At 36.9% G+C, this 22,337-nt stretch overlaps 1 protein-coding gene across 1 annotated transcript in view; it reads right to left on the bottom strand.

Annotated features, from left to right (window-relative positions):
- Positions 1 to 968: 968 nt before the first annotated feature.
- st3gal4 (ST3 beta-galactoside alpha-2,3-sialyltransferase 4) overlaps positions 969 to 22,337 on the bottom strand; it is a 42,819-nt gene continuing 21,450 nt past the window's right edge. Inside the window, exons 9-12 of the mRNA XM_030152849.1 lie at positions 14,925 to 15,114; positions 14,374 to 14,511; positions 2,102 to 2,254; positions 969 to 1,980 (exon numbers count right to left, since the gene is read on the bottom strand). Coding sequence (XP_030008709.1) covers positions 1,891 to 1,980; positions 2,102 to 2,254; positions 14,374 to 14,511; positions 14,925 to 15,114 — 571 coding nt within the window. The 3' untranslated portion in view covers positions 969 to 1,890. The remainder of the gene's footprint in view (positions 1,981 to 2,101; positions 2,255 to 14,373; positions 14,512 to 14,924; positions 15,115 to 22,337) is intronic.

Genomic DNA, 22,337 nt, shown 5'->3' with positions numbered 1-22,337 from the left:
TGCATGACTGCACCATGTGCAGTGCAGTAAAGTCCTGTATATTGTGCATGCACCAGATGCTCTCTGCCATCTAGTGGTGAACATTGGTACTAACAAGGGCCAAACAGCAGCAGCTCAGCATAGGTTTGCTTTTGGACAATCAGTGCATGTACAGCATGTGATTGTCCAAATATATGATATACAGTACTTAACAAATATATTAGACCATCTTTCCCTATTTGTCTCCAGACCATCCAGCATCATGATGTGCTTCAATGCGGACTAATTTTCATTTAGAGTGAGCTATAGTATAGCTATAGTAGTATTTTATCATTATTTATCTATATAACTCAGCACTTTACCTTAGATTCTTGTCCTGAGCCTAAATGCAATGACATTTCATTCTGTATACACTTTGTGCATACCTGAATGACAATAAAGTTTGTCTAAGTCTGTCTAAATCTCTTGATTTTTCAACATTTTGAACAAGAATGAGGAACTGAATTCACCTCTTCATTACCAAACTTGACTTATTTCACTGGGCTTCTAAGTCACAAACTAGTCACGTATAACATTCAGCCACTAAAACCAATTTTTCTGTTCAGGGATGCAAGTAAATAACTACAATTTGGTATCTTAATCAAGAAATAACAATGCGCTTTACCTATTTTTTCTACTTTTTTGTAAAATGATAAATTTGAAAACAATAATAAAAATAATAATTCTGTCATTTCAGTTCAAGAGTGTTTACATACCAGTGTATAACCATTAGAGAAACTTAAAAAATGAATTTGGTAAATACCAGTGTTGTTTATTTAGGTCAGCTGTGACATAACCTTACATAAGGCGATGGTCTAATAAATATGTTAGGTGCTCTATTTAAGGGGATTTGATATTTTATGTGACTATCAACAACTTGACAAATAAGATGAGATACAGAGAGGGTGAAACAGTTTGTGGATGATTAAATTTGACCAGTAAAAACAATGTGATTTTGAATTAACTTTAATTGAAAATGCATTTCATTCTGTACAATAAAAAATATCCAGTGGTATCATTTACCAGTTATGAAAAAAAAAAAAAAAAAGATTAAATAAATTAAAAACCTAGCACAATACACTAGTAGTATTCCCAGTCCAAAAAATCGAAAAGTAAATCAATGTGATCCCGATAACTGTGCAAATCAGGCTTGTGATCAAATTACTTTTACTAAAATGTAAATGAAATACATTTCTTTTGAAATTTCAATTACTCATAATGTTATTAAAGAAAATCAGCTCAGTTTAAAAGAAAATATATGACTTGGAAAAAAACAAACAAGTACACAGAAAGAGTCCAGACTGGTTCTTCTGACCTCATTCATTTACTTCACAGCTCAGTAATATTCATACAATCTCTGGACGTAATAACTCTGTGTACGCTGTATATCTGAAATGTGGCAGTTATCACCCCATACTATCCAAAAAGCTCAATTTAAGCATGGAGAATTACACAGTGAGCCATACGTCCATTTACTTCAGAGGTAACTTACGTAACAACCCCCCCCCCAAGCATCAGAGGAAGATCATCAACGTCACGGCAACAAGAGCTGGTGTCCAGGAATTAACTTACTGTGGTAAAAAATACTTACAAAGCAAATTATCAGAGCCATGCTACCAAATGTCATCCTGCTTTGCGAATTAGAAGAATGTAATATAAAACAGCAGTTCTTTGTATTTGGGGCAGAACAGAAGACGTATAAGGTGCCAGATAGATTAACATCGTCCATTCCACTGCAGAAGGCACAGCTAGTTCAGGTTCAGATCTCATGACCTGAACCCAATTCATAGAAGATTCAACACTTTAAACCATTTTTGGATGAAGTCAACTGGATCAACAAGAAAAGTGTTTGTGAATGCACGTGTGTGTGTATCATAAATGTGGATGAAGATACAAGATTGCCCCGGCATCCTCCAGTCTTTTTAAGGCTTCAGCTTCATGATTGAGGTCATGGTAAGAATTCTGCAAAAGAGGAAAAAAAAAAAAAAAAAAAAAAAAGTGCATCAGTATTCATAAAACTTAACGCTTAGTGAATAAGCAAACATCTCCTCCAACACACACATTAGACCCAGTGTGAATGTACCTTCATAGATTTCATGGTGTCAATTCCATAGTAATGTATAGGGATTTTTTGGTTCTTTGAATTGGGATATCCAAAACCAGCAATGTGGACGACATCACAGTAGTTTAGAGCAACAAACACAGCTAGGATACCTGTGGTGGGGTGCACTGGAACCTGGAACAAACAAAACAGAATGGCAGTTTATTGCAGTGTTTTTCAACCTTGGGATTGGGATTCCACATGGGGTCGCCTGGAATTCAAATGGGGTTGCCTGAAATTTCTAGTAATTGCTAAAACTAAAAGCTTACTAATAAAAAAATATATGGTGAGTTGAGAGAGACAATCACAATCCATAAAAGACATGACAAACTGTGACGCTGAAATTGAAGCAAAGTGGTTGTGTTTGTCTGTCAAATGTTCATTGTGGTCGGTTTCAGATGCTGCAGCTCTTTCATAATTCATAGTTTGAGTTATTGTTTGTTCAGTATTAATAGTCTGCCTTGTAAATCCAAGCTGGACTGACTGTACATATCCTGACCAAGGAAAATAAAATTCTCACCTTGTGCAGTAATCTACACCTGGCTTTTCTGCCTCCGTCCATATGAATATACATTATATAGACTGAATATTGTCTAAAATTAACGTTTATTTGTAATATAGTATAGCAAACTATTACATAATCAAAAACAAATTAATTTTAGCAAAAAAAAAAAAAAAAAAAGTCTCCGTTTTGAATGTCTGGGGTCGCCAGAAATTTGTCTTGTTAAAATGGGGTCACGAGACAAAAAAGGTTGGGAACCACCGATTTATTGCAAAGACAACTCTTTCAAAGTGTGTGTCCGAAAAGTTCATTAACCCATAACGATCCAGAGCTAATTTTCTGGCAGTTCCCAAATTCATTTTTCTTTATTTTTAACCTTTCTTAACCTCCTGAGATCCAGGAAATGTCAGCAAAGTACAAGCTTTTTTTTTTGTTTTTTTTATTAAATAAGTGCCTATATTGGAAACATCATGATGCAACAGTTTTTTCAGATGCAGTTTTTAAAATTTTTATAGAATGTTCTTTTTGGTGGACAGTTTTCTTTTCTTTTTTTGAATAAAGTTGTGAAACTCTTGTCCACAAATGTGGACAGAAAACCCATACGGAGGTTAAGTGATTTATCACCATTTATTCAGTATTATGCTCTGTATTTTTGCATTTTTAAATTCAAAATCAGTTATTTTCCTGTATTAAATTCACTGATTATGTAGATGTTTATAAAAGCTCAAATTAAAGTTGAAGGTTACTATATTAAAAACAGAGAAAACTGAAGAAAAAGTTACTTTTTCAGTAAAATATATCATTAACTGAACATAAACCCAGTGTCTCCATCCAGTCATCAATCAAACTCCATGAGTTTTACTGGTGAATCAATATTTCAACATTTCTTATAATATTATCCTCTGTATTTTGGTTTTTTTTAAGATGTGTATCAGGTATTATCCTGTATTTAATCATGGAGACGTTCATTAAAACTCAGATTAGAATTGAACATTATTATTATTATTATATTATTATATCAGAAACAGAGAAAACTGAGGAAAAAGCGGCTTTTTCAGCAAAGATATTAATAACTGAATGTAAAAACAAGCATTTCCATCCACTGTCATTGATCCAATTCCATGGGTCTTCCTGGTGAATTAATGTTGTAGAAGATGACGGTGTTTCCACATTCACTACGGAGCCTCTGAACATCCAAATGGGTCATATCTGATGACCATGAAAAAATGACAAACTACATTTTACACCAATTATTTACATGTATTGATAGGATGAGTGGATGAACAGTTATTTCACTTTTTATATCAGTAAATGATATTGGTCACCAGTGGATGTTTGGGTCTTCATGGGTTAAAAAATTCTTGCTATGTATGTCTCCTTATCGCTGTTCCAGTGCCTCGGTGAAAAATGTGGGTTTAGTGAAGATGGTAAGGAGAATTCATTAGGACTTAGGAAAAGAGAATCTGGTCGTTCTTCCATTAGTTGGATGTTACATGGGTTGACCATGATGAACCTACAATGTTCTGAAGAAAAAAAAAAGCATTTTGGATAGTTCTTCCCATGTTGTAAGACCTAAACAGCCACCAGTGACCAAAAGCATTTACTGATCTAAAATGTTTAATAACTTTACAACCACTAAACCTATCAATACTGTGAAATGATTCAAGTTAAATGCAGTTTCTCACGCATGTGTTGTTTGGATCTTCAGAGGCTCTGTATTGAATGTGGAATGCATGATCTATGAAATTGATTTGCCAATAAAATCCATGTATTCTGAGAAAAGAAAGTGGTTGTAGACACTTTTTGCTGAAAATATCACTTTTTCTTCAGTTTTTCATGTTTTTATATGATACCATTTGAATGCGCTGTGAGTTTAACATGTACAAAATCAGCGAATTAAATAGAGGAAAACACCTGCTTTTAACTGAAAAATGTAAAATGGTAATAAATCACTTCAAAAAGGTTAAATGGAGCTACACAAATGCATCTGGAAGATATAAACGTGGCCAGTGCAGTTAAAATTTTACTTTATTACCAGTGTTGGAACAGAAATAGGCCTAAATAAAAGACAGATAAAGATAAACCTTCACTATCAGACAGTTACACTCACCCTGTCTATTCCGATTTGTCAATATGGATCCTGAATCAGCATTAAATATTAAATTTATACAAAATAAACATGAGGATATAAGTTATGTCTACAAGTCTATTAGCTTACATCAGCGCCAGCTTATTGCACCAACTTCATAAACACATTCAGTGGCTGTCATGTGGTCATTTTTAATTTTGCTTCATGAATTAAACATCATCCGCTGACATTTATAGTAACATTTTCACCCACAAATACACTTCCTCCAGACTGATTCCACTGCATTTCTCTCCCTTGCAGTTTACATTTTATTGAGGAATCTTTCACTGAAGGAGCCAAAAACTAATCAGTGATATGAATTATTGGCTGTGAAGGTCTAACTCACAGGTGTCAAACATGCGGCCCGCCAAAGGATCCAGTCCGGGCCGCGGCATGATTTTATGGAGTGCAAAAATTACCCTGAAGATATTAACAGTCAAAGGTGTTGAACTGGTTTTAGCCCAATGTGATCTAAAGTAACATACTAGTCTAATAACCCTTACAATAAAACGTGAACAATTAAGAAAAAATGTGAAAAATTGAGTATAATTTTAACAATATTCTGTCTGTTATTAAATGTTTTGTGGATTTGTAGATCCGATTTGTAAGTTGTGTTAATAAGTTGACACATAATATTGTAGACATTCTCATTTTAGTTCCACATTCCAAACTTCAAAATTTCAACAATATTATGTTTGTGTAACATTGTGTGTAACGCACATGTACATGTGATAAGTTTAGGCGTAATATTGTTAAAATGTAGCTAACTTTTCTTACGAAATACATTTTTTTTCTGGTTGTTCACATCTTTTTTGTGAAAAGATAGTTTGTAAATGTAAATATTTTCATAATTTAATGTTTTTTATTGCACTAAAATGAAGAGACAAACTTGGAGTTGTCATTATTTATGGTTTTTACGCTATTATTTTAATAATAATAATAATAATAATAATAATAATAATAATAATAATAATAATAATAATACATTTTATTTATAAGCACCTTTCAAGACACCCAAGGACACTGTACAACAAGATAAAACAAACAATCCATAAAATACAAAGAAATAAACAGATTAAAACAAATAATTACGATATATAGAAATGAAGTAGTAGAATGGAGATTAGAGCTTATGGGGGGTAGGCTATTCTGAAAAGGTGAGTTTTGAGTCTGGATTTGAATGTGGGGAGAGAGATTTTAATGGTTTGGCCCGCTGGAGATTGAATTGGCCTGAATGTGGCCCCTGAACTAAAATGAGTTTAACACCCCTGGTCTAACTCATCCAAACTAAGCACAGGTTCTGATGAAATAACTTCACAATTTACACGCATAACTGTTTAAAGTACAAAACATATCATCATATCAGACAGTTGTGGTGTAAGATGATGTTTGTCACGTTGATCGTTTGTTTTCATGAATAGTTGGGTCACCCATGATTTGGCTCCAGATCCTCTGGCAGAGTTCATTAGACAAAGAAACAGCTCTGAGCGTGTCACTCGAGGCTCTGTCAGAGGTGACTGTGCCATTCCTCTGCGTAGGAGCACTTTCAGTAAATCGGCCTGGTCAGTGAGGAGTGCTAGTGAGTGGAACCCAGTACCTGAGGAGGTTAAACTGCTTACAACATACAAGGCCTTCACAAAAAATTGAAAATGTGGCTTATCAACACCTACAGGGTGGGGAAGCAAAATTTACAATGAACATTTAGTTGTTTTTTCTCAGCAGGCACTACGTCAATTGTTTTGAAACCAAACATATATTGATGTCATAATCATACCTAACACTATTATCCATACCTTTTCAGAAACTTTTGCCCATATGAGTAATCAGGAAAGCAAACATCAAAGAGTGTGTGATTTGCTGAACGCGCTCGTCACACCAAAGGAGATTTCAAAAATAGTTGGAGTGTCCATAAAGACTGTTTATAATGGAAAGAAGAGAATGACTATGAGCAAAACTATTACGAGAAAGTCTGGAAGATACTATTAAAGAAGAATGGGAGAAGTTGTCACCCGAATATTTGAGGAACACTTGTGCAAGTTTCAGGAAGCGTGTGAAGGCAGTTATTGAGAAAGAAGGAGGACACATAGAATAAAAACATTTTCTATTATGTCAATTTTCTTGTGGCAAATAAATTCTCATGACTTTCAATAAACTAATTGGTCATACACTGTCTTTCAATCCCTGCTTCAAAATATTGTAAATTTTGCTTCCCCACCCTGTACAGCTGCCAACATTAAAAGACAAACCTGTTGTGATGTTTTGATGTTGTGATCAAATGTTGTCGTGATATGTTGTGATGTCTTATTCTCTTTTAATTGTATAGTAAGTGTTCGAATATGTATCTTGTATTATATTGTACAGGTATTGTGTGTTTTGTGCTCTCTTAACAGTCTGTTATGTATATGTTATTTGTTACATTAGTGCCCTATCAAGTGTCTAACCATGTCTTTCTCCTGTAAATGTTTTTTTTTTTTTTTTTTTTTTTTACTGTCTTTTTAAAACTTGGCCAGGGGACTACTGATGAAAACTAGCCCACTGGCTAATTCTGGCTTTTTTTAACCATGTGTAACCATGTGTTTTATGAAATTGCATTGTCCCCTTTCAAATAAACTAAACTTAAACCCGATGCGACTTCAGTGAATCATGGGACAAGATTCTGTCCTTTCCTTCTGTACAGGATGGTCCAGTGTATCCTACAATAGCCTACGAAGCCTCTTTCCTTTGCATTTAGAGAAGTTGGACAGCTCTTATCATGGCTGACAGTAATACTTCAGGCTCACTTCACTCAGTCAACCTTCCTAAGCGTCAAGGACTATTCAGATGCACCCCAAGCTGATAGCTGTAGCGTAAACTGAAGTCTGGCGACCCCTAGTGGTGAATTTCATAAGAACTGAGTTGAAAATACCTGTTTGTGTAAACAGGGTTTCTGCAGGTATCAGAAAATCTAAATTAATGCTTTTAAATGCCCTTTTAAATGCCACTTAAAACAAATATAATGCCCACGTCCAACTGCGGATACAGTTTTATATCTAGTTTACCATCAACAGACTTTAACCAGGTTCTGAACAGTTCCTCCTCCAATCACTTCTGCTGAAACTTGCATTTTCCCATTTTTCCAACATTTGCTAATATTCCGTCCGCTCTTTTTCCACAGCATGAGCATGCTCACAGCACGTTGCATTCCAAGCATTTGGTGTTGTGACTTGGTGTATCAGCCATAAACAATAACCACTTAAAGGGTTCCGCCTGTCAATCACACTATACTTCCATTCAAAATTATTAACTGTTTATATAAGCAAAATAAATCATGAATAACAATGTTTTTTTCCATCAAGTGTATTTAATTTTTTAATGCCTCTGGACATCAAATTTAATGTTTTTTAATGCCATTTAAGGCCTTAATTATCACAAAATCTATTTTATGACTTTCAAGGCTTTTTGATGACCCGCATAAACCCCAATAAATATTTAATGGGATTGTCAGACATATGTATTTATAGAATGAGAACACATTAAAATAAATTATTAGTGGCTTTAAAATATGAATATAAGGAATATTTAAACCATTTTCATCAAAAATATATGTATCATTTGTGTATCTTTATCTTTTCAAAGACACTCTATTGGGCATGTGACTATGTTGCAGTAGGGTGGTCCAAAAAAAAAATTTTTTTGAAGATTCTCTGGATTAGAACCCGGCATTTGGTTCCATATCTGACCAAATTACTTTGGTCCAAATTTTATGCAAATTAATTAATATTCAGAGGTTGCACAAGACACGTACAGATTGCTCTATTTACTATAACATAACTAGCCAAATGAATAAGGCATATTAGAAGAATTTGTAATTTTATTCTCAAAATCAAACTGCAACTCGTATTAAAATGTTACTTAGAAAGTCCAGCAACCACTGTTGCTTTATTGAAATTACAAAAAATCTTCCTGTGTTCTTTGACGACTTTGAGCAAGTACTGTTTGTGATCTTCATTTTTTGTTCGGCTACAGCTGAAGTCTTGAATAAGCTCCACCCCTCTTTCAGCAACATCACTGACAACTTTTCTGGAATGCACAATTTTAGCAACCTTCTGAAAGTCTGCATCATCAGCCCAGTCTTCTGGAGGAATTCTGAAGAATGCTTGTGGCAGATCCAAAGTTTCAAAGAAACGCATCATGCTGGTGGTGACAAAATCACTGATCTGTTTCCCTTCATAATCTGCTTGTTTCAGGGCATCCCAACACTTTAGTGGAACCGAAAGAACCTTCATTTTCCATCATGTTGTGAACCATCAGCTGCTTCTGCTCGTGTCACACTGGAGTCCAAGAATGCCAGGACAACCAATTCTTCACTCAAGTACCACAGATGTGGGCGGCCTTACTTCATACATATATTGCTAGATGAAACACTCAAACCTTGGTTTTGATAGTACTGCTGCTTCTCTTAGCAGGTCAGCTCGGCTTTGCTGAAAATGCAAAATTAGTCCATTTCCAGGAAACTTCCAGCAACTTGTGCAACCTCTAAAACATCTCCTTTTTCTTCCAATTTTTTTTTTCCTAAATCATCTTTTGAATGCCAAAACCTAATGCAGGGTTCTAATTGAGATTATCTGAAACTTTATTTTTTACCATGATTTTTGAACCACCCTAATGCTGCAGCCTTCATTTCACCACTAGATGGCAACATAGACCAGTAGAGACTGCTATCAGCTTCCACTGCAGATACATAAGGCTTTAGCCACCTTCTTCAACTCCTTTAACCAGCATGACTGCATATGACCTCATACACATACCATTGTGTGATGGCATGTGGCTCTTGTAAACCAGAACAAACCATATTATATGTAATACAAAAACATCTAGTGGAAGTTATGACCCTTTCTAGTCTCTGTAGCTGGTTGCTAAATCCTCATCCATTTCTAAATAATGTTGCCATGATGACAGCGTGTGTTGATCAGATACAAAACACAACACAGACAATATGCAACTCCTCCTTCCCTTGTTGGTTGACTTGATTTTTCATGCGCTCTAAAGGTCTTATTTGCTTGCCAGAGGGTTGACTGCACATCATCGGTCCCTCCCTGCAGACTCTGTTTTCCAGCAGCTTACTAACTACCTCAGTACGGCCTCTTCTGAAGAAAAGCACGCTTTTGATTCCAACAAGTAACAGCTTGATGCCAGTTTCCCTCTAATACCTTTTGAGAAAGATTCTGATAAACAGCACGCACTGAATGCATTATTAAAGATGCAACTCATATTCGAAAAGACCTTTGTCAGGGCCAAACTAAAATAACCTATTTAATATTTTACAGAAAAGTTTAACAGATTATACTGTTAATATAAATTAAAAACACTGTTAATGGCAAAGACATAACTCCTCCACAACACTTATGTGAATTATAATCCCTCCCAATTTTTGTCATGCATAGTTGCTTTAAAGCTCTGGCACCAGAATGCTTTTCACATTAAAAATACAAAAAGTATTTAACAATAACATCCAAATAGAGGTTGTATGTGTTCACCTCCATGCTCTGCTCTCCCCAAAATCTACAGTCACAGAAAAAATTATTAGACCATCAAAAGTCGTCAAAAACAACGGTTATGCAATCAAGTACTAACTCCTGTGTGTGTCATGTGACTAAAACAGACAGAAAAGAAAACATGGAATGCCTAAAAGCACTGTTTTTGTCAGTACAATGCCATAGATATTGATGCAAGAACTTAAAAGATTTTGGTTTTTATCAAGAAAACATTCAAAATGGCTAGATATCAGCTCTGAAATTAAACACTTATGAGCTATTTTTGTTGTTATCATTATATTTGTCCAAACAAATGTACCTTTAGTTGTACCAGGCATTAAAATGAACAAGAAATTCAAGAAAACAAGGGTGGTCTAATAATTTTTTTCGTGACTGTATGTCCTGAGCACATTTGAATATTATAACTTTTATCAATGAAGTTTTCATTCAGCATCATAAATTAGTCACATATTTACATATATACTTCAGCTCACTTTGGAGTAATGTCAAAAAACAGCCTTTCTGCAATTCAAATCTACCAACGTACTACTGGTTTGGCTAGAGAAGATGTCATAAAGAACAATAAAAAAAATCATGGACACTTTGAGATTATAAATAACTCGACATCTGAACAATATGAGAAAAATCTGCACCATGCACTAACTGTGTTCAATACTGCAGTGACAATATGACTAAACAAGCAAACCAACCTTTAAGCAGCCCCCAATTTGACACCAGTTAATATGAGATTAGCTCATGGTTAGCTGGGAGTTTCTGTGAATGATCCTTGTACCCAGGGCTTCATCTGATACATCCAACAGTTGCATTCTGATTGTGGCACATGATGTGTGTGGATAAGAAGTTCTTTCTTATTCATTGCTATTCAGGCAGTGTTTTGCAATATGTTTACCATGCATGCATATTTTGCGATGACAATGAAAATGTGATTTGTTAGTCAGCTCTATGCTGCATGCCATCACCATCCTCCGTTTCATTCTGTATTTGTCTCAGAGCCACGGCACTTTCACTTGCTTATCACGTGCAATCTGCCCTTGCTGCGCACTGAAAAACAAAAGGACATTAACTGACCTTCCTGACATCTTTTTGCTTGTTTGTGGAAAAACAAGAAGTAAAACTAATGTGAGATTTAATGAGTTGAGGCATGTTTGTTGTGTTGTCCCTGGTGGGCTCTTGCTGTGCACAGAGATTGCTTGTGTTGCTCCCTATTTTCCATGTGGCTGCCAGTGATTACCCATGTCCTCCAAGGACAGGCTGAAGAATCACTTCCACATGACCTGAAGATGGAAGAAACTTTCACTCTCCCAACAGCCTTTTTTGATCACTCTCCTCTGCTGCTTTCTGTGTTATCAAGTTTTCTCTGCTTGAGCCCAGTTTGCAATGACATTCCTCTTGTCCAGTATCCCACCAGTGAACACAGCACTGTTTGTAATGGCTCTCTTCCCACTATTCCACTCACCAGAGCTTACTGATCACCCAAAACATTGATTTTTTTTTTTTTTTTCCTAAAACAACAACTGACAACAGATTCAATGTAACACTATGTTGCTTTGTTTAAAGCCATATTGAAACCATTAGTTCTTATAAATGGAACTGCAAAAAGTAGAAAGCGTGGTTGAGAAGGGATTCTAGTTTGGGCAAACAATAATTCAATGATAACTGAGTGAAAGGATGAATATTGATGAAAATAATCATGTATCTGATATATATGTGTTTGCTTTTTTGCCATGAAATCCCTATAAACATGGATTTTTTTTTTTTTTTTTTTTTTCTGGAGCTACGTTAAGAGCCACTGAACTTGATAAAAATAACAACAACAACAACAAAAAAAAGTACAATATCAGATTTACCAGTATTAACCCAAGCATCCAGAATACAAGTCCTTCATCCAACCATTTGGCTTAAGGGGTATAATCATAGATCTTGATCCACTCGTCCAAAAATATATTCTTGCTTTTCCAGCAGGTCACAAAGGACTCTGAGCTGGGTTAGTGGTCTGGTTTTCTAGATGAGAAAGCATGAAAGAAAGAGTATGACTGCAGGCATGCTACACTGAAGTGTGTGCCTTCCTGTGTGCACGTTGCCAGGCTACACTCGCTGTTACGTTCACCAAAAATAGTGTGGATCTACTATCTCCAGGCTCTACTTCAGATAAAAGTTATTCAACGACTACAATAGCTTCGATAACAGAACCTGAGAGGCCTTTCCCCTGAAACATTCCACCAAAATCAGATCTCTATTACAAAGACTAGAGCTGCTGTTTTTCCATTTTTAATTCAAAAAGAGCACCCTGACATGCACAGCTGACATTCTGTGTGTATTAGCCTCATGTGGTCGCAAACACACAAGCGAACACCAAAGCTCTGGAGCGGCCCAGCGCATAGTTTGGACTCGGGCCCGTGGAGCCTTGGTGAGCGGGGTGAGGGGGGTTGCATGTTGTCACCAGTTTTAGCCAGACCTACAAGAGTCCTGTGTTTGGGGAGAGGGGTGTGAACATTACAGCACTGTGAATGTGTACATGTGTGCATGCAATGTCGAAATACAGAGGAGGAATAGGGAGCAACATAGAGTTTAAGTGTATTGTATATGAGTGTGGGTTTGTCTGTGTGTAGAGCAGGTTGGTGCCTATCTGGTGGGGTCATTAGTGTATGGAGGGAGTATCTGCAAAGAGGAAGTCTTCTAAAGACAACTGATGATGAGATAGTATAAGCACAGAGAGCGAAATGTGGATTTTCCTGATACTGCTGTAAAACTATATCACAAATGTTTAATAAGAATGCATGCTTGGGACCGCTTCAGAGTTTTAACTATTTTACACCGAAATATCTCTGTAGCTGCAGGCCCCACTTCTTCTAACACTATCCCTCTGTGTTTCTCCTCCTCCTGCCCACCATCCTCTCCCCCTCACCCTTTCCATACAGTCTGTGCAGATGGTGCAGAGCTCCTGTCGGGTGAGCCCGCTGATCGCCTGTAGGATCTCTGCCTTCCCACTGCTCACTCTTCTCATGCACCAGCCAGTTGTGTTTGTACTGTAGTCCAAAAGGGTAACACCCTGTCATTCTTTGACTAAAAAGACTCAGGAGAGGGGAACAAGCAGAACCAAAACAAAACTTGGCTTGGGCCCATGATCAGCCCAGAGACAATCCTCACCGAACACATAACAAGCCCACTTGGCAGATGGGATGCAAAGGGCCAATAAAAACCTCACTCTTCATGAGTAATAGTGCAAGTCAGAATTCAGGCTGTTTCAAAATCCAAGCTCCACAGCCAAGCACAGAGTCAGGGTTCCATTTGTGCAATGAAAACAGCTCAATAGCGCACAGCAAAAACATGTTATATATCATGATTTATTAGAGCTAAATTAAGTTAAAGTTTCCTAAGTGTGTTTACTGTTACCACTGTGCTTTAATTTGCTTTTTCTGCTTAAAAGGTACCACATTTATTGAAAGAGAAGCAATAAAACCTTGAAATCATGTCAAAATGTTGAAGGTCACTGAATCTGGGCTTGGTCTGCAAAAACAGCAACAACAAGCTTTGCAGGGAAAGAACACTGGAAACTGTCCCTTTTTTTCCTAAAAAATAGCATCTGGTTAAAGTTTATACAATATTTTGGCGTTCCCTCAAAGGCCAATTATTTCCCAGAGATGCACTGTGCAGACGAGAAGACACAAGAAGCTTATCTTGTAATGAGATGCCAGAATGCCAAGCAGAAGCTAATCTTCATCATGTTTTGCAGTAAACGGATCCACAAAATTACCATTGACCCAGCTACATTGCAAGAGAAATACTTCTTCCAGTAAACTGTTTATCACAGCGTTCAAGGCATATCACTTTAAGAGCTGTGTCTAATCAGTGGATGCTCTATCCAGCCTTCTTAACATTCATGTGGGAGGCAGTGAAGGGCAAAAGGAGAAAAGGGAGGTATGGGAAAAAGGAACAAACAACAGAGAAGATTATATAGCTGGAAAATTACTGCTGGGGATGCCTGAAATGGTCGATATTAATGACTCGTAGCAGGAGAGAAGCATCAGCAATACAACTTTCAGATGATCACCGCAAAGATATTATTGGCTGGGATGAAGTGATCGCTTACCTGTTTATTCTTAGGGTACAGCGGGATCTTTAGCAGCCGTTCTGCTGTCTGGTGCAAAAAATGAGGGTCCAGCACTCTGATTTTACTAACGTCACCCAACCAGATTTGGGGAGGAGGCTTCCAAAAGCCTTTTCTGACCTGAAAAATATCAATAAAATATAAACAAATCACTGATAAGGAAACAGAGAATGGACCAAGAGACAATAAGACACTGTTCTTTCACACAAACAGATGCAAGAAGAAAAAAGAACCTCGACTCCCTCATGTCTGGAGGCAACTAAATCAATGTGCAAATTAGAGGGTAATGACCCTGCAACTATTAGCAGCAGGAGGCCGGAGGTGCCAGGAGCAACAGAGAGAAACATTCGGCTATGGAAAGTACATATGACCCCAGCGACCAGTGGCATCATTAAGTATTTGCTGCTGATATGGATGACTGGTAAGAAGTGGAAAACAGGCTAAAAGGAGTATGTTTATATTCAGAGAGAATGGGAGTGAGACGGTATGTGTGTGTTTGTGTGAGAGAGTGTTTTCTCACACATATCCTGTACCCTCTTCTCATTATAGAGGATCTCTTTAAGCCATCGTAGATCTTGCTGCTTGAAAGGCACCAGGACCATAAGTGTCCCGGGTTCATTGTGCAGGGCCGGGTTGTAGGAGGCCGACTCAGGGTAGAAGAACCTCATGGTGGTCTTGTTTCCCACGTCCGTCTCATAGCCCCTCACTGGTGCATCATTCAATCTGAAACAGTGACAGATGCAAGAGCATTCAGGACCGATACTTGTCAGGTTTGTTTCTGCTGATAATGAACGCAGAACTATACAAATTAGAAGAAGAGGAATGTCATTATTGTCATTGTACAGGTACAATGAAAATTTAAAAAGTGCAATCGTCTTAGGTGGCATAAAAAAGTATAAATAATGTATATAAAAGAGTATAAAAACTAAACTATAAAAGAAAAACCCTGACGGCATAAATATCTAAAAAAAAAACAAAAAAAGCAGCATTAAAAAGTGTTACTAGAAGTATAAAAGACACATAAAACATCATCATATACTCTGGACAACATTCAGCATTCCACACAATTAATTACTATATATGATGATGAATTCTTGTGCATCTAAGTAAGAATCAGATAAATCTTACATTTATTTTGACTTGTCACAGACATGTGGATACTCCAATTTCACTTTTGCTCAATAGTCCATCATGCTTAATGAGAAATAGTTATGGTTAGGTGACAGATTTTACCTGCTGTTACACACTGTTGCCCATGAAGTTAGAATTAAACATATTTCTCTTCTCATATAATGATTGTGACTGTGTGATTTATTCTTGATAAATAAAGTCTAACTGAGACTCAGTATGTAATCATTGCACTTTCTCAAAGATGATGTGTATAAATAGGAATAAAAAGAGGAATGTGTCTGAAAACAAAATTATTCCAACCTTATGGCTCACAGTGTGTTCATACATAATGCACGGATTATGCTGACGTTACATGAATATGAAACTGATATGTAATCTTGCATGTGGATGGGTTCAGGGGCCATAGTCTAGTGCAGTGGTCTCAACTTTTCTGCCGCCAAAGCCTCCTTGTGTCAAATATACAACTCCAGGTCTCCCCTACATACGACAAAGGCTTTTCCCTCCTGTCTGTTTTACTACAACAATGACAAAAGTATTTTGTTTCACACTAACATTCATTAAAGCGATTGTTTAAAACACATAGCATGACATTTGTATGAAAATGCACACCAACAGTGGCTAAGATGGTGAAACTGGTGAAAGTTGAGTGAAACTACAGTCATGGAAAAAATCATTAGACCACCCCTTGTTTTCTTCAGTTTCTTGTTCATTTTAATGCCTGGTTCAACTAAAGGTACATTTGTTTGGACAAATATAATGATAACAACAAAAATAGCTCATAAGAGTTTAATTTCAGAGCTGATATCTAGCCATTTTCCATGTTTTCTTGATAATAACCAAAATCACTTAAGTTCTTACATCAATATCTATGGCATTGTACTGACAAAAATAGTGCTTTTAGGCATTCCATGTTTTCTTTTCTGTCCGTTTTAGTCACATGATACACACAGGAGTTAGTACATGATTGCATAACCATTGTTTTTGATGACTTTTGATGGTACAATAATTTTTTCCGCGACTGTATGTCCTTCCTGTCAACACGTGTAATTGCAAAGCAGTGTTATAATGTACTAAAATTAATGTAGGCGTAAACACATATGAGCACTGTGGGAAAATGTGTCTGATCTTGATGTTAAAGCCTTTGCTGCACCAGAGTTACCTCATTCTAAATAGTTCATTACTTTTATTTATATGTACACTCAAGGAAAAAAGAAACGCACCATTTTCATTTCTTCGATTTTTTCAGAAATATGACAGTTCTTGCAAAATTACAAACTACAATGAGTTCAGTACGATTCTGAGTCAAAATTAAATGATTGTTTTCCTGCTTCCAGTTGATTGATTTTGATTAGTAATAAGAACTGTATTTCTGTATTCCTCACCCATGTCTGCTCATGAGTGAAACTCAGAGATGAATTGGAACTCTCCTCAATTGTGCACAACCATTCCCTATAAAAACACACCAAAATGGAGCAAAAACACATTTGTCCACAATGCCACGACTACTGCAACCGGAGAGAGATGGGGCCTTTGGCATGTTTCAAGCTGGACGGAGCAGACGGGCCGTAGCCAGGGTGTTTGGGAGTCCACCACTCTACCATTGTATGCCTTGCTGAGCGTTACCACACCACCGGCTCCTCCAACGACCGTCCCAGATCTGGTCGACCGCGTGTTACAACCGCTGCACAGGACCGTGCCAATCGGCTGTCACATCTCCGTGACAGGTTTCGGCCCAATGTGGCCCGATCTCTCTCCGGTTGCAGTAGTTGTGGCATTGTGGACAAATGTGTTTTTGCTCCATTTTGGTGTCTTTTTATAGGGAATGGTTGTGCACAATTGAAGAGAGGTCCAATTCATCTGTGAGTTTGACTCATGAGCAGACATGGGTGACGAATACAGAAATACAGTTCTCATTACTAATCAAAATCAATCAACTGGAACCAGGAAAACAACTAGAAGCACTCGGAGAGCGCAGACCTCTGCCAAGGCTGATCAGTGCAGAAATTTTCTGGTCTGCCCCCCCCCCGTGGGCCCCCCCACCCCCGATCACCACCAAAATTTAATCATTTCTTCCTTATCCCATTTCCAACAAACCCTGAAAATTTCATCAAAATCTGTCCATAACTTTTTGAGTTATCTTGCACACTAACGGACAGATAAACAAACAAACCCTGGCAAAAACATAACCTCCTTGGCGGAGGTAATCATTTAATTTTGACTCAGGACAGTACTGAACTCATTGTACAGGGTGTCCCATAAGTCTCCATACATAGGAGACATAATACATTCCATACATATATGGTTCTAACATGTATTTCTTTATATTTCTTCTTTATAGATCTTCAGCAGTGGAGGACATGCATTTAAATGTGTTCCCGACAAATTGGCAGTCATATAGAGCATATTATATAAATAACTAGAAGCACTTGGAGAGCGCAGACCTCCGCCAATGCTGATCAGTGGCCCCCCCCGTGGGCCCCTCCACGCCAAGGAGGTAATGTTTTTGCCAGGGTTTGTTTGTTTGTTTGTCTGTCTGTCTGTCTGTCCGTTAGTGTGCAACATAACTCAAAAAGTTATGGACAGATTTTGATGAAATTTTCAGGGTTTGTTGGAAATGGGCCCCCCCGTGGGCCCCCCCACCCCCGATCACCACCAAAATTTAATCATTTCTTCCTTATCCCATTTCCAACAAACCCTGAAAATTTCATCAAAATCTGTCCATAACTTTTTGAGTTATGTTGCACACTAACAGACAGACAAACAAACAAACAAACAAACAAACAAATCCTGGCAAAAACATAATCTCCTTGGCGGAGGAAAAAATGGTTTATATCAAGAAACGTTTATTTTTCCTATGTATGGAGACTTATGGGACACCCTGTAGTTTGTAATTTTGCAATAACTGTCATATTTCTGAAAAAAAATAGAGAAAATGAAAATGGTGCGTTTCTTTTTTCCTTGAGTGTATATTAGGGAAAAATACTGAGATCTGGACAACATGGACTTTAATAGTGTGTATGTCCATATTACTGCCCCACACTGCATTTTGATTCATTCATTTATTTGTTTTCATCACATTAGGCAGTTATTTTGACTACTTAGCCGTTTCTCAACATGCGTTCCTGTCTGTTCTTCCGTTCTCGCGTTCTCATGAAACGTCATCAATCACCCATGTGCTGTTCCAATTGCAAGTTCGCATAAACCAAGAATGCATGGAATACCTAGATGTTCTTGTCAGCTAGCTTAAACCAAGGATGCACTGGTTGGTGACTGGTGTAGACTTGGCTGGGAAATACAGGGTGGGGAAGCAAAATTTATAATATTTTGAGGCAGGGATTGACAGTGTATGACCAATTAGTTTATTGAAAGTCATGAGAATTTATTTGCCACAAGAAAATTGACATAATAGAAAATGTTTTTATTCTATGTGTCCTCCTTCTTTCTCAATAACTGCCTTCACACGCTTCCTGAAACTTGCGCAAGTGTTCCTCAAATATTCAGGTGACAATTTCTCCCATTCTTCTTTAATAGTATCTTCCAGACTTTCTCGTAATAGTTTTGCTCATAGTCATTCTCTTCTTTCCATTATAAACAGTCTTTATGGACACTCCAACTATTTTTGAAATCTCCTTTGGTGTGACGAGTGCATTCAGCAAATCACACACTCTTTGACGTTTGCTTTCCTGATTACTCATATGGGCAAAAGTTTCTGAAAAGGTATGGATAATAGTGTTAGGTATGATTATGACATCAATATATGTTTGGTTTCAAAACAATTGACGTAGTGCCTGCTGAGAAAAAACAACTAAATGTTCATTGTAAATTTTGCTTCCCCACCCTGTAACTCCCAACATGCAGTTCGTGCCGACTCGAGCGGCTGTGCCCGGCTGAACCGACAACATGTACACAAAATGTATAAATGACAAGTAAATACTAGTACAAATGTATTGGAATCAAATCGAGTAACATTGTGGTGATTTGAGGGAAATACATTTGGGAACTGATGATGGAAATACAACAGAGACAGGGAGGAAAGTTCACAAGTATGCAGCTGTTCCAGTTACAGATAGACTTGAGTTCTTAGGAAGTACATTCTCTGGAACCGTTCTTGTCATGACCATACATAGTCGCCAAGTTCACAAGACCGTACTCTGCGTTCTTGGTATTGAGAAACGGCCTTTGTTTAGGGCTCAAAACACGGTATTCAAAATCTCTCCGACGGGACATTTTAGAGACAATTTGACAGGTTAGTGTTGCTAAATGACCCACATTTTTACTTTTAAATTCATTTTTGCTTTAGTTTGGATCATAAGGGAATATCCAAAACAAGGAGCTACTTTATATTGAAATAAATGTTGGAATGACAATCAATTAAAGTTCGCTCTCTGATGGGACATTACTGTGTTTTGACCCTTAGGCCAGGGTTGTCAAACTCATTTCAGTTCAGGTTCCACATACAGCCTAATATGATATAAAGTGGGCTGGACCAGTTAAATGATATAAATAATAGGATAAGAACTAATAAATAATGTCAACTCCAAAGTTTTCTTGATGTTTTTGAGTGAAAAAAGTAAAACTCCATTATGAAAATGTTTACACCTACGAACCATACTTGAACGTAACATGAACAAATATGAACAACCTGAAAATTCTTAAGAAAAAAAGTGCATTGTTAATTGTTAATATTACCCCAAAGTTGATCATTTATACATGTGCATCACAACTTAAAGATTTAGTAACAGGCAGAATATTGTTAAAATTCCACATACTTCTGGTAAGACATTTCAGATTGTTCATATTTGTTCAGGTTATTCATAGTTTTTTGTAAAAGGATAGTCTGTAAATGTAAGGTTTTTTTTCTAATTGTACTTTTTTTTATACTAAAACAAAGAGGAAAAAATGCAGTTTTCATTATTTATAGGTTATTATGATAACACTGGGTTACAAAAAAATGTTTTTTGCAAGTTGTCTAGGTTTTTGCAACTGAATTAGGACCATTTTACACTGCTAAATCAAAAAATGACATCTGTTTTTCTCAATCAGGTCAGGTTTTTTTTGCTAATTTGATTTTGAAAAATTTGATCTTCTCATAAAATTGATTACATTTTTGTGACTTTATCAGTTGATTTTTTTATATAGTTCTCACCCAAAATAGGTTTTAAGAGAAAAAAAATCATTTTCTAACAGGATGTATTTATTAAGTGTTACAAACTTTAATTCCTGTAAATTGAATAATAGATATTGATAAAGGTAAGTACTTGTAAATTGAATATTAAATCGTCATTGTGCAAAAAAAACAAAAACAAAACATTAATCATAAATTGGCAAAAGTAAAATCTTCAGAACTCATTTATTGCAAGAAATATGAAAGAATTTTGTATCATATGATGTGAAAATGCCCATAAATGTAAGCAAAAATGTTAAAAAGCCAATATGTAGCATAGTTCAGAAAGTTGACCTGATTGAGCAAAATTAATGTGATTTTTGGATTCAGCACACCAAAATTATCCTAAATCAGCTCAAAAAACTTAAAATCATTTTAGGTCAGTTCAGTCTGAAGTGGATCAGACTAGTAAAATATTACACTGGTCAACAACAAATTTATTGTTTAACATCCTTGATTATTAATATCTTCAGTGTAATTTTTATATTTCACAAATTCCTCCCAGGGGCCGGATTGGACTCTTTGGCGGGCCGGTTTTGGCCCCCGGGCCGCATGTTTGACACCTGTGCCTACGGTAGATAGTTGTTTCTTTTGTTATTTGGTCAATAGTGTATTTTTCTGTATTTTTCTTAGAACAATCACAGTTATCTCAAAGACCCCCCTCTGAGTGAAGACCCCTAGTGGGCTGCACCCCTCCTGTTGAGAACCGCCGCCCTAGTGCATGCACCATGGATTTCTAATACACTTTGATGTTGCTTTCCATTACAGTTACAGTAACACCACTGACTCGTACATGAATGGACCACTTCCCCTTTTACTAAAACCTGTCGAGTCCAAATTATTTACTCCTTGATACATTAGTCGTGATTGTGCCCCAGCCTACATTTTTATTTGGGTAAAAGATTAGTCAGCACTTGGGGAACACAAGTCTGGACATGCTTAAATAGAATCTTGCCATGTTCGATGACGTCAAAGTCTCAGGCATGCATTGAACTCTGAATGTCAATAACCTTACTCTGCTTGGCCGGGAATGATTAGCTTCTGAGAAGGGGAGGGGGGCTGGGATTGTAAGTGAGGAGGGGCTGATGGGGAGAAAAATGCATTGTGGCCAGGCCAAATTCTGGCTGTTTCAAAGAGGCTTATAAAAACTCAGAATGCATGTGTTCATTCCAAGGCTCTAAAGTCAGATTTGCAGAGTGCCTTTGTCCCTGAGCAAGTTAAATACTTTCATTTCTCCACTACAGAACTATACTTGGCCGGATTGTTTGGGTCTCTGTCGGGGTCACTGTCAGATACTGCCCTACATTAGTGCTGGGAAAATCAACACGCTGGTTTTACAACCATAGAATCTGTCTGTTTCTGATTTCTGTCCAAGGAGTTTTCAAGAATAATAGGAGTCAATTTGTAGCATTCATTCATTCATTCATTCATTCATTCATTCAGCCTTTATTTTTTAACCCATAAAGACCCAAACAGCCACTGGTGACCGAAACCATCTACTGATCTAAAATGTTTAATAACTGTTGTTCAATTAATTCTATCAATTCATGTATATAATTGGTGTAAAATGCAGTTTGTCATCTTTTCATGGTCATCAGATATGACCCATTTGGACGTTCAGAGGCTCCGTAGGGAACGTGAAAACAATGTT

Source organism: Sphaeramia orbicularis, chromosome 13, assembly GCF_902148855.1.
Source record: "Sphaeramia orbicularis chromosome 13, fSphaOr1.1, whole genome shotgun sequence".
NCBI lineage: Eukaryota > Metazoa > Chordata > Actinopteri > Kurtiformes > Apogonidae > Sphaeramia > Sphaeramia orbicularis.
Note: the sequence above shows the minus strand (reverse complement) of the source record. Positions and strands in the feature narration are given on the sequence as shown.